The following is a 13,785-nucleotide window of genomic DNA, read 5'->3' on the forward strand; positions in this document are numbered from 1 at the left end:
CCAATAGTCAGTGATGGAGTCAACTGACTATATCGGGATGCCGGGAGCCACAGCCACTCAGTCTTGGAAGGGTTGAGCTTGAGCCTGTTCCTCCCCATCCAGACCCGTACAGCCTCCAGGCACTGGGACATCACTTCAAGGGCATCGTTGGGGTGGCCTGGGGTGGAGATGTACAGCTGGGTGTCATCAGCGTACTGGTGGTATCTCACCCCAAAGCCACGGATGATCTCACCCAGCGGCTTCACATAAATGTTGAACAGAAGGGGCGAGAGGACCGATCCCTGCGGCACTCCACAAATGAGAGGCCTCGAGGTCGACCTCTGCCCCCCTGCCAACACAAACTGCGACCGGTCGGAGAGAAAGGAGGAGAACCACCGCAACACGGTGCCTCCCACCCCCAACTCTTCCAGCCGGTGCAGCATGATACCATGGTCGATGGTATCAAAAGCCGCTGAGAGGTCTAACAGGACCAGAACAGAGGAACAACCCCTGTCCCGAGCCCTCCAGAAATCATCAACCAACGCGACCAATGCCGTTTCTGTGCTGTGCCCAGACCTGAAACCCGACTGGAACGGATCTAGATAAGATGTTTCCTCCAGGAATTGCGGAAACTGTCGTGCGACCACACTCTCAACAACCTTCGCCATAAAGCGAAGGTTGGAGACAGGACGATAGTTGGCCAATATTGCCGGATCCAGGGACGGCTTCTTGAGGAGAGGCCTCACCACCGCCTCTTTCAAGGCGGTGGGGAAGTAACCCTCACTCAACGAAGCGTTGATAACACCCTGGAGCCAGCCTCGTGTAACCTCCCGGGAAGCCAGTACCAACCAGGAGGGACACGGGTCCAGTAAACATGTGGCCGCACTAAGTCTCCCCAAAATCCTGTCCACATCATCAGGAGTCACAGCATCAAACTCCTCCCAGATAACATTCTCAAGACTATTCCTCGTCACCCTGCCCTGATCTACCCAGTCAGAGTCCAAATCCCCCCGGATCTGGGCGATTTTGTCATACAGGTATTGTCCGAAATCCTCCGCCCTGCCTTCTAAGGGATCCTCCCGCACTCCTGGATGGAGCAGGGCGCGGGTCACCCTAAACAGGGCAGCCGGACGATTCCCTGATGACGCAATAGAGGCGGAAAAGTAGTTAGACTTTGCCGTCTCTATCGCCACTAGGTAGGCCTTAATATGCGACCTTACCAGTGTTCGATCAGATTCAGCGAGACTGGCCCTCCAACCGCTCTCCAGGCGTCTTTTCCGGCGCTTCATTTCCCTCAGCTCCTCAGTGAACCAAGGAGCCGCACGGGATCGGCATCGGGTCAGAGGCCGCAAAGGCACAACTCGGTCCAAGGCCCCACCAGCCGCCCGATCCCAGGCGGCTACCAGGTCCTCGGCCGAGTCATGTGCTAGATCCTCAGGAAATGGCCCAAGCTCCGTCTGGAACCTATCAGGATCCATCAGGCGCCTGGGGCGGATCCATCTAATTGGATCCACCTCCCTGCGGCGAGGGGTCGCGGTTCGAAGATCTAGGCGAAGGAGTGAGTGGTCAGACCATGACAAGGGTTCCATGTCTATATCCCCTATAACAAGACCACTCAACCACTGGCCAGAGACAAAAATCAGATCCAGAGTGTGACCTCCCCTGTGAGTAGGGCCATGAACTAACTGGGTCAGGTCCATGGCCGTCATGGAAGCCATGAACTCCCGAGCCACCTCAGACGTTTCACCGACGGATGGCAAGTTGAAATCACCCATGACTAAAAGCCTGGGTGTATCTACTGCCACCGTGGCTATCACGTCGAGTAGCTCAGGTAGGGCTGTTGCCACGCGGCAGGGAGCCAGGTACGTAAGCAACAGGTATTGGTATTAGGTAGGGAGTTAAATAGGAAGCTAGGCAGCTGTCAGTTATTTCTTTGATAGTCGATTTCCTGGGAACTCCAAGCCTGCCTACTAAACAGAGAATAGAAAAAAGAACACCAGGACAAGGCAACATGACACATCCACAAACACAGAAATGCTCAGTCAGTGTTTACCGTTATAAAGAGGAAGGCCGCCTTCATCTCATACCCTAGTCGTAGAAACCCCTGCCATTCAGAATAGAATAGAAAGGGCTCTGCCGTAAGTAGACAAAATGGCAACGAAGGTCAGCTGAGGTTCCTTGAGACTTTCTGAGCTTGGTTGTTTTCTAGCAGGCATTTCACTACCCAGACTAGGTAACATCAGCAGCAACATGAAGATGTTACCTTGTTTGGGTAACGAAATAGCTGCAAAAAACAAAACAAAAAAACCAACCAAGCTCAGAGAGCACCAACATCATTTCAACCCGGAGCTACAAATATTCTCCTTTATAAACTCAGCTGAGCTCAAAACCCTGCTGAATCCAAGCCCCATCCAGTGGAATAATTCTCTCTCTCTCTCTCTCTTTCTTTCTTTCTTAGCAGCTTTTGGATTCAGAGGGTTGAAAGTTATTGAGAATTATCCTCCACCTGGCCTAAAGTTAGGCCTGAAGAGTGGGTGCCTTCCTAATCTGGTTGGGTTTTGCATTTTATGGAAATTTCTACTACTGGACTCTTGGAGTTTCTATTTGCAGAAATGACTCAACGGTTCATCCTTTATATCTAAATCATAATACAAATATTTTAATGAATCTAATGTGCTGATAAGAGGCTGCTTTGATCCAGTCTCCGGTCATATTCAAAGACCTATCCTGGAACAGGTTAAAGGACTTTTTTGGTAGTCTCCACATTGTGTAAGTCCTCAACTTACAATCATTTGTTTAGTGACTGTTTGAAGTTACAACAGCACTGAAAAAGTGACTTATGACCGATTTTTGTACATTTATTTATTTATTGGTTCAATTTATATGCCGCCCTTTTCCGGAGACTCAGGGCGGCTTACAATTTTTTTTTTTTAATTTGATTTATATGCCGCCCTTCTCCGGAGACTCAGGGCGGCTTACAGTGCGTTAAGCAATAGCCTTCATCCTTTTGTATATTTATACAAAGTCAGCTTATTGCCCCCACAAACTGGCTCCTCATTTTACCTACCTTAGAAAGGATGGAAGGCTGAGTCAACCTTGAGCCTGGTGAGATTTGAACTTGCATTAACAACCATTGTAGCATCCCCACAATCATGTAAAATTCAGGTGCTTGGCAACTGGCATCTATTTATGGCCTGAGATCATGTGACCACCATTTGCAACCTTCCCAGCCAGCTTCCAACAAGCAAAGCAGGGGTGGATTCTACTTACCTTTACTACCGGTTCGCAACGGGGCTGTGCGCGCTTCTGCGCATGCACAGAAGTTTCCTGATGACGTCGGGGTCAGAGGGCGGAGCCTCCCACTGGTTTTACTACCGGTTCTATAGAACCGGTCCGAACTGGGGGCAACCCACTACTGAAGCAAAGTCAATGGGGTTGACATTAAGATTCACTTAATGACAGAATGACTCACTTTACAGCTGTGGCAAGAAAGGTTGTAAAATGGGACAAAACTCACTGAACAACTGTCTCGCTTAGCAGCAGAAATTTTGGGCTCAATTGTGGTCGTAAATTGAGGATTACCTGTAGGTCTAGCTCTCTTCTGACCTTCAAGAAAAAGTTGGGAAATCCATTTTAAACAGCAATTTGATGTCTAAGCTGTATTCTGGGACCATCATCTATTAAAATGTCTGAACTGAGGCAACTGGGTTACCTATTTTATATTGTTTCATTATAATGTGTATTACCTAGAATCCTAAGGAAATTAGCAGTATGGAAATTATTGTACCAAAGAAATGTTTTTAGAGGGAAGAAAGGGCATGGTAATTATTAATCAAAATAAGCTTCTGGGTTTTGTATTTTATTTTTAGATATGGGAAAGTGTCATCTTACCAAAGGCAAGCAAGCTTTGGAGATTCGCAGCAGTTTATCTGAAAAGAGAGCGTTAACTGATCCTATTCAGCAAACTGTAACCTCAGCAGAAGCTTTGGCACGAAATCTACAGTGGGCAAAAGCGCATGGTACAGTAAATGTGAAAGTAACCTTTTTGCTTAGCTATGAGAAAGCCATAACCTTGGGCCAGTCTCTCTCAGTCCAACTCGCCTCACAGGGTTGTTATTGTTGTGGGGGAAATAAAGAGAGAACGGTTGATTAGATAAGTTTGCTGCCTTATTTGTAAGAATAATAAAAGCAGGAAACAAATTAAGTAAATAAATCTGTAGCCCTTATGTCCCTAAAATACATACTTAAAAAATTAAGTTATTTGTATTGAAGTATTAGTTTCTCATAGCACAGAGGTCATAACAGATAGAGGGAAAGAGCAAAGGAAATGAAATATATATATATATATATATCACTATTTCCTTGCTTAATGTACTTTGTCAATATTACCTCATAACTTAGGAGCTGGCAATTGTTTTATTGTCCCCCACCTACCCAAACTTTCTTTGGTTGTACTGAATTTTTTTTTTTTTTTAAATTTGATTTATATGCCGCCCTTCTCTGGAGACTCAGGGCGGCTTACAATATGCTAAGCAATAGCCTTCATCCTTTTGTATATTTATACAAAGTCAGCTTATTGCCCCCACAATCTGGGTCCTCATTTTACCTATCTTAGAAAGGATGGAAGGCTGAGTCAACCTTGAGCCTGGCGAGATTCGAACCTGCAGTAATTGCAGGCAGCTGGTCTTAATAACAGGGTGCTTTAGACCACTGTACTACCAAGGCTCCTTGGTAGCTTCCTGGAAGAATTTTGGCTTCCTGTCCATTTGTGATGGAAAAACTGCAACAGGTGCAGCTTTAATAAAGATAAAAATAAATAACCCCCACCTCTACAATACTTGTATTTATAGGAAGTCCTTGACTTAAGGCCACAATGGAGCCTGCCCCTTGTAGTTGTACATTATCACGGTCATAAAGCAGGTCACCTATTTGACCAGCCTGATTTATGACCTTTTTTACAGAGGTCATTAAGCAAATCACCACAGTTGTTAAACTGTGTTTAAAATGCTATGGGGCATTTTGCCAAAATCTGGAATTAAATGCCAATTTTCAGCAGAAATGTAAATCGTGATTAAATCACTGCAGGATGCTGCAGTTGGCCCTAAATACAGGCCAAGCTCCTGAAATGTGGTCATGTGACCACGAAGCGGGGGGGGGAAGCATTGCAACTTTGGAACAAGTTCCTTTAAATGGGGAGGTTTGTCATAATTTCAAATGGTTGCTAAGATACCAATTGTAAATTGAGTACTATCTAGGAACCTGGTGGAGCAGTGAAGTAAAGCGCTGTTAAATAGCACTTAGCTGCCAGCTGCCTGCAATTACTGCATGTTCGAATCTCACCAGGCTCAAGGTTGACTCAGCCTTCCATCCTTCCGAGGTAGGTAAAATGAGGACCCGGATTGTGGGGGCAATAAGCTGACTTTGTATAAAAAAGAACACCGCTTGGGGGGGCCAAAAGCCCTACTAAGCAGGTATATACAAAAGTATGAAGGCTGTTGCTTAACGCATTGTAAGCCGCCCTGAGTCTCCGGAGAAGGGCGGCATATAAGTCGAACCAATAAATAAATAAATAATAAATAAATACCTGTATTTGACCCCACCTCTAATGTTACACCTTCCTTAAACTATTAAATATAGTTCCTAGCTATGGTTTCCCCACCTTGCTTAATTATTTTCAGATTTACTCATTATCACTTTTATTCCTACAAGGCAACCTTTCACAATCTGAGACCCTCAAGGGCAAGGGTGGGCAACTATGGCCCCTTCACAGCCTGTGGACTTCAACTCCCAGAATTGTTGGCTCAGGAATTCTGGGAGTTGAAGTCCACAAGTCGTAAAGAGGCCATAATTGTTCATTTCTGCTCAAGGGAGTGACAGGTTGATATAGGATGCTGTTAACAGTGTTTCCCCAAAAATAAGACCCTGTCTTATACTTTTTGAACCCTGAAATAAGCTCTTAGCCTTATTGTCATGCATTCAAAAGCCCGATTGGGCTTATTATCAGGGGATGTCTTATTTTGGGGGAAACAGGGTAGTAAATGAAAAAACAAGGTGGTTTTTTTCAACATGGGCCCATATTTTAGGAGGAAAAAAGAACAGTGGATTACAGGGCAAGGTACAAAAATACATGATAGCATCTTCCAGTGGTTGGAAACCACTTCCCTATATCTGCAACTGGGGAACTATTAAAATAAACTTCTGAAATTCGGGGAAGATCATGACTTATAGGCATGAAGAGCAATGCTGTTTGCAGAGCTGTTTTTAAAGAGAAACAGGTATGGATCACCACCTTCAAAAATGTGCTTGTTTTCAGAACTTTCTGAAAGTATGTGCCTTCAGTTTCAATGCGGGGTTCGGATCCAGCTTGGTTTTGCTGCAGAATTCTCCAACGTCATGATCATCTACACAAGAATCGTAACAAAGCCAACTGAAATAACCGTTTGCAACGCTTACGTCACTGATTTTCCTCTTGTAAGTTAGTCTCAGAAGATGGCACATTTATTGTTTGAAAGACCATATGTACAAAACAGAAATATCATGCTTTAAACATGAAACACAACTGGCGTGATATAAAGCGGGGGGGTCTCCAAACTTGGCAACTTTTAAGACTTGCAGACTTCAACTCCCAGAATTCCACAGCCAGCCATGCTGCGAAGTCTTAAAAGTTGACCCCTCATATAAAGGATGGAAATGGAGAAGGGGGGCTCAAAATCTAACCACCTCCTCATTTTCATTTTATTGTTTTAACTGTCCACAGGAATTGGATGTGGATCCTAAAGAAGCAAATAAAGGAACTCCTGAGGAAACTGGCAGCTATTTGCTTTCAAAAGATTTGCCCAAACACTGCCTCTACACTAGAATAAGTTCACTACAGAAGCTAAAGGTAATTACTTGCAGGCAAATCTGGTTTGCTTTCTTATATTTCTACATTCCCTGAGTGGCAGCAATGCCATTCAATTACTGTTTAGACCTACTAAGGTTATCCTTGGCTTGCAACTTTAAAAGCGGTGTATGTATGTTGAAGGAGCAGCAGGGTGGCCTAGAGGTGAAGACGCTTGCCTCCCACTTGGAAGGTTGAGAGTTCAATCCTAGGCAGCGACAGATGTTTCTCTATCAGGGAGCAAAGTGAAAACATCTGCTGTGAACTCCGCATAGGTGTCAGGAAGGGCATCCAGCCAGTAAATGCTCAGGTCCATTCAGTCACCCCAACTCCACCCCAATAAAAAGGATTACAAGATCATAAAATGAAAAATAGGGGGTATTGAAGGCTACCAAATTGCAAATGTTTCAGGTTTCATTCACTGGAGGTGGGTCAGTGGTCTCTGGAAAAGTAAAACAAAGTGTATGGGGAAGTTGCTGGGAAAAGAAATAGTAGGAGATACTGGCTTCTGTAACAGGTCTTAGATATGCGTAGGGCCGAGAAATGATTCGGAAATGAAGTATAATTACAGATAGTCCTCAATGTAGAACCATTCGTTTAGCAACGTTCAGTTACAATGGAACTTTAAAATATTATATATGATGGACTTTGCGCTGAAATTGTTGCAGTCCCCACAATCACATGATCATTATCCAGGCACTTGACAACCAACAGGTATTTACTATAGTTGTAGTGTCCTGGTTGGCTTTTTCAGCCTTCCCATCTAGCTTCCAACAAAGTCATTGGAGAAAGCTGGTTTCACTTAACAATTGTGGCAAAAGAAGTCATAAAATCAGGTGTGGTCATGTAATGACCCACTTAACGACCTCATTGCCTAGTGACAGAAGTTGTGCTTGCAGTTGGGGTCATAAGTCCAGGACTCCCTGTACTATTTTGAAAGAAGAAATTGCCCATTGAAACTGCGTTCTGACTTGGCAGAAAAAAAGAATGTAATTTGATTTGCAAATCACCCTAATGGCTGGTGATCCAGCACAACTTTCCTTCTATAAAATGAGACTACTGGAGTTTCTAATTCTGTACTCTGGAGGGGCTTCGTTTTGGAGAAAACTGATCTACCTTGAGTCACACTGGATGGGGCAAAATATATTTAGTTCTTGATTTGATTTTTTATGCAATGTCTACCTCTCAATGCAAATTAGTTCTGTTTAATTCCTTTGCCAATCAGGTTCCATATGTTCTCTAGTGGAGAGCAAGCCAGCATAAGACCATCATATCTATCTCTAATATCTATAACAGGGCTTTCCAAACCTGGCAACTTTAAGACTTGTGGACTTTTAACTCCCAGAGTTGAGGAATTCTGGGAGTCGAAGTCCACAAGTCTTAAAAGTTGCCAGGTTTTGAGACACCTGATCTAGCGTAACATGGTGATGACAGAATATTAGAAGTTAGTGTCAGGGTTCCAATTAATATACTCATAGCAAATAGAACTGTGAGGCAAGCAGTTTCCATTTGCAAGAACATGTTTATTGGATGTATCACATTGGCACAAGCTGGTGAAAACCAACTCTAAAGGTTTCCGCAGTTTTCACCTAATTAAAAGTCCTCCCCCCCCTTTCCCCAAACAATCAGTCACATGGTCCAAGCAAGGTGTTGTCCGGTTGCTTGAAAACTTCACTCCTCCTCTCTTCAGCCACTTGTGGGAATGTCCTTGGTTCACAGGGGAAACTATTTTGTTTTGGCTGCAAAACCCCAGCTATCTCTATTCCCCTCTCCCTATCCCTCAGCATCCTTGTGGCAGTACTAAAGCCTCCAAGATGACCTCGGTCAGGCTAGCTTCAGAGTTGAGTGTTAGATGGCCAGTATCCTTTTTTTTAAATGTTTCCATGTTGTGAATTTCATGATAGGAATACAGAGATCCTTTGATTGCAATCATTATATTCTGTTGGGTTGAATGTCTGGCAGTAAAAGGCTATCGACGTTAATGTATCTCTCTTTAAATCACAGGAAGATTTAACATTCACCGTTTGCCTGCATTATGAATACATGGGACTCGAGGACCCGGTGGATGAACGAAAGGCGGTTAACATTGGCAAACCGCTGGTTGCCAAATTGCGCATTCACCAAGGATTTGGAAAGTGCAGCTGCTTCCAGAGCTGTCCTTTGCCTAATGGCGCTACCTCCGCCCAATCACTGGCCACAGAAGCATCTGGATTCTGCCCATCTCAGCTTAATCAGCCGCATTCTTACACAGGCTTTGTCCAATCAAGTCCTTCTCTTATAGAAAGCCTGAGGCAGTCGCCAAGATGCCACTGCAGGATGGTGCCAGACAGATTAATTGCATGGCAATCAAAGTGGTCACATTCATACGATTCAGACCTGAGCAATATTCCTGTGGAGACCACAGATGAACTCGAATCTGACTTCTCGGGAAGTTTAAAACTATCTCATGAGCCTTAGCCAGCTTCATTTTGTAGGCCGGAACTGCATTTTCAATGGCCTTGCCCTGGGATGAAATTCTGAGGCCCGGTGACATCTTGGTCTGGAGCCATGCGTTGGGCTTACAGTCCTTGGCTGAGGGAGAAAAAGAGTTAAAAATGTTTTCAGACAACCAGAAATAAAAGTTGCAACATCCCCAGATATTATCCCTCGTGAGGGGGAAGACGAAAAAGAATTTGGTAAAGGCAGACTAGGTTTCTGTGGGACATGACTTCCTAATAACTCAGCACGTTGATTGTCAGAATAAGCACAAACTAAGCAGAAGTCTTTAAAATACAGAAATTTTAATGCGCTGATTGAGAGGCCTACAGGAGTTATGATACCAGACTTCCACTTCACCAGGCAATGAGGCGAGGGAGAATAGCAGATAGCAATAGCACTTAGACTTATATACCGCTTTACAGTGCTTTACAGCCCTCTCTAAGCGGTTTTACAGAGTCAGCCTATTGCCCCCAACAATTTGGGTCCTCGTTTTACCCACCTCAGAAGGATGGAAGGCTAAGTCAACCTTGAGCCTGGTGAGATTCAAACTGCCAAATTGCAGGCAGCTGGCAGTCAGCAGAAATAGCCTGCAATACTGCACTCTCACCATTGTGCCATGGCAGCTCTATAGTCCGGAAAATCAGGTGATCCCGATGGACAGAACAGGCATACGTGTAAGCAACATTTTGGGAGGAAGAAGATAAACTGCCTGTTATGGAATCTGAAAAGGAGCCATCACAGAATGATCTTTCAATCCAAAGAAGTGGATATTAAAGGAAGTTAAGGGATACTGAGCACCAACTTCCTTTGCTCTCAATTTACTGTTCAGTGTGCAGGCCACTGAGATGGTGGTGGCAGTTGAGTAAGAAAATCGGTAAGATAAGATCTGCCCCCTTCCTTCCTTTTTTCCACCTTTCCCAGCATTACAGCTTTCTTACGAGAACTAGGTCTTTGCATAATGTGTCTGAAGTGTGGTTAATTTGAATCTGGTCATTTCTGCCTTTGGTGAAAATTCTGAATTAGTTAGTTTGATGAGCCATTTGTTTGCTTTCTCGGTTGGCCATAGTATTTCAAGGAATCTTCTCCAAAGTCTTTCCATGATTGGTCCAGATTTAGTTCTTCCAGTACCCCAAACAGCCAAAATATTCTAGGTTTTGTTTCTGCTGGATCCTGTCTGTCCTCAAATTGTTCATCAGAAATTCCAGAACAGATGGCATCTCCCAGGACCAAGCATATCTTCCAGATCATACTTATTCTTAATTCTATTTCAGATATCAGGTCAACTTTAGTTATTTAAGCAGCTTCATCCATATCCCATTTACAGTATTTACTGATAATTATTGGCCTGTCCCCAAAATTAGGTTTGGAAATATCCAGTAAAGAAATGAATTCTTGTTCTGGCTTTTTCTTGTATTTGCTATTTTTCTTAACATTCTTAATTTAATTTAAGATATTCACCAAAATCCAAATATAAGAGTTTTGAAGAATTCCTTGACTTGGGTTTTTATTTCCTCTTCATGCACACAATGCAGGGCACTTTATCCTTTCCAAGGCAACAGAATGTTGCAAAGAAATTGTGTAAAGGATTTTGAGATACTTTCTGCGTTATCCTTCTGTGCTTTTATCTGTTCAAAACCAGATTGGAAAGAGACGAAATTTTGTCTGGCAGGATAAACTAGCAAAATAAAGATCACGGTAAAAAAATAAGTTGGATCTGGTTGCGGTTTGCAGAATGGAATCTTGTGGGGGGCGGGGCAGGAAATCCTCTTTTGCACCTTAATGGGAGAAGCAGATGCGGGAGCAGTTTGAAATGTTGCCAAGATCCAGAATGGAGCATATACACATGGAAGGAATCACAAACACAACACCAGGGGAGAACAGAAACACACAGAGGCAATACATGCATCTACATAGGTAAGACCCTCAAATGTATATGCTACACAAATAAAAAACCCTGAATAGACCCTCACCCACACACAGATGCTTGGGCAACACATGCAGATATGCTGATTAGTCCAATCGGGATGCATAACAAAGTATCATAGGGTACGTCCAGATCAGTATTGGGCCATTTTGCCTAATTATGCCAATTTACAGGTACCTGCATAGGGACACGGTGGCTCAGTGGCTAAGACGTCGAGCTTGTCAATCGAAAGGTCGGCAGTTCAGCGGTTCGAATCCCTAGTGCCGTGTAACGGGATGAGCTCCCGTTACTTGTCCCAGCTTCTGCCAACCTAGCAGTTCTAAAACATGTAAAAAATGCAAGTAGAAAAATAGGGACCACCTTTGGTGGGAAGGTAACAACATTCTGTGCACCTTTGGCATTTAATCATGCTGGCCACATGACCACAGAGACATCTTTGGACAGCGTTGGCTCTTTGGCTTTGAAATGGAGATGAGCACTGCCCCCTAGAGTCGGGAACTAGCACATATGCGCAAGGGAAACCTTTACCTGCACAGGTTAACTGATTAGGGAATGTTTTGATGACCAAATTTTTGCATATATTCTCAATTTTGTATCAGTAGCTCCTTTGAATAGACAGAGGAAGTAAATGAGTATATCCTACCGTAGCCATCTAAATAACTTTTGCATGTGGCAAACTTCCAAATCTCTTCACTCTGACCATTTAATCATTTTTATTCCTGTCAAACGTGAGATGCTGGGAACAGACAGGACAGCATGAATCATTCAGGGCTCTCCCAGCCAACTCAAGTCAATTCAGTGCCCTCCTCATTTAAGCTACAGCAGCATCTGAAGTAACCCATTTGCTTGGCCCTCAGTATGGTTAAGCACACGGGCTACCAGGGGTGGGTTCTAAATTTTTTTACTACCGGTTCTGTGGGCGTGGCTTATTTTGTGGGTGTGGCTTGGAGGTCATGTGACTAGGTGGGCGTGGCTAGCTGGTCAGTAATTTCTGGAAGGTCCTCGCACTTACGACCAGTCCTCGCACTTATGACCCCACTCATTTGTTTGCTTTTAACACTGATCAGCTGTAGGACGGCCCTTTGAAGCCCTGCGACAAGAGTTTAAACAGTTTTTTCCCCTCTAGTCATCAGCTGGGACTCAGGAGGCAGCAATATATTGGGGGTGGGACCAAATAAAAGGTAAAAATAACGGGGGAGGGCGGGGGGGGGGAGAACCGGTTCGGTGACGTCATATTGTCACCGCTACCAGCTCGGCCGAACCAGACCGAACCGGGAGGAACCCACCACTGCAGGCTACCCCAACAATGATCAAGTCTAAACTTAAAGGGCTCTTTGAGATTACTTCTTCTCAAAGTCCTGTTGTCATCATTCCGAGTAATGAACTCAAGGAATCAGGACTCTGACACTTTTTGCAGTTTCAAGAGATCCTTTATTGAGTACATCATATCGGCACTTAGAAAGATGAAGCTAGTGCTAAATTATTCCTGCACCTAGGGATAGTTAAAAGAATAAGACCTCCCACCATTTGTGGATTTTAGTCCAATATCTTTTAGCTTCTGCGCATGTCCACCACATATGGTAATATGAGCCCGGAGTCTGATGACACTTCCAACATTTCTCCAATTTATTCTTGTACATTCTGGCTATTCTCGCCGGGGGTAAATGCCACCTGTAAAACATCTTATACAAATTTTCCTTATATGCTGTTGACTTTGACTTTAAACCAGAAATATTTTTATTAGGGACTTTACCAGAAATATACAATAGAGAAATGAGATATTTAATTGTGAATGTTTTAACGGCAGCTAGAATTGTATTTGCTAAAACCTGGAAAGGAGAGAAGATACCCACGGATGATGACGTTATCAAGAAAATTTTGGAGTGTGCTGAAATGAGTAAATTGACATTTGAAATTAGGGAACAAGAAGATAAACAATATTATTTGATATGGGATTTATTTTATCAATGGTTAGACAAGAAAGAATGGAAATGACATATGAAATATGAAATGGATAAGATAAAACATAAAGGGTTTTTTTCCCCTTATGGAGGATAATTTATTGTTAAATAATTGGTAAATGAGAATAATAATGTAATAAACTGTTAAATAAGAAAATGTTGGATAGAGGATTAAGCACAAAAGATTTTTAACCGATCAATATGCTTTCTGTAATTGTAATGGATGATAATTGTTTTATGTTTTAAGTTTTGTTTAAAAATAAAAAAAATTTCCAAAAAAAAGAGAAAAGAATAAGACCTCCCCACCCCCCCTTTGTCCCTCAGGTCACATGGGCCAATCAGTCCAGGCATAGGTTCCTGCTCAACTTCAACAAATGTCTGTTAAAATGTCCTTGGTTCACAGGCCATCTGGGAGATGTTATGACTAGCCGACTGAGGCACCACATTCCTGAATCCCCCCTCCTCAATGTTCTCCCCCTTGAATGGCAACCAAGAAACGAAGCAGAAGTACATGACAAACTACTTCTAAAACTAAAATCCTATGGCATCTCCAGACCCCTACA

General features: G+C 43.4%; 1 protein-coding gene across 2 annotated transcripts in view; it reads left to right on the forward strand.

Moving 5' to 3' along the window:
• MALT1 (MALT1 paracaspase) overlaps positions 1 to 10,824 on the forward strand; it is a 53,306-nt gene extending 42,482 nt beyond the window's left edge. For both annotated transcript variants that reach the window (XM_034442460.3, XM_034442461.3), the window contains 4 exons: positions 3,849 to 3,998; positions 6,293 to 6,450; positions 6,737 to 6,862; positions 8,864 to 10,824. In XM_034442460.3, the coding sequence (XP_034298351.2) occupies positions 3,849 to 3,998; positions 6,293 to 6,450; positions 6,737 to 6,862; positions 8,864 to 9,316 (887 nt within the window). In that variant the 3' untranslated portion in view covers positions 9,317 to 10,824. The remainder of the gene's footprint in view (positions 1 to 3,848; positions 3,999 to 6,292; positions 6,451 to 6,736; positions 6,863 to 8,863) is intronic.
• Positions 10,825 to 13,785: the final 2,961 nt, after the last annotated feature.

Source organism: Pantherophis guttatus, chromosome 2 (assembly GCF_059756535.1).
Source record: "Pantherophis guttatus breed Tessera chromosome 2, ASM5975653v1, whole genome shotgun sequence".
NCBI lineage: Eukaryota > Metazoa > Chordata > Lepidosauria > Squamata > Colubridae > Pantherophis > Pantherophis guttatus.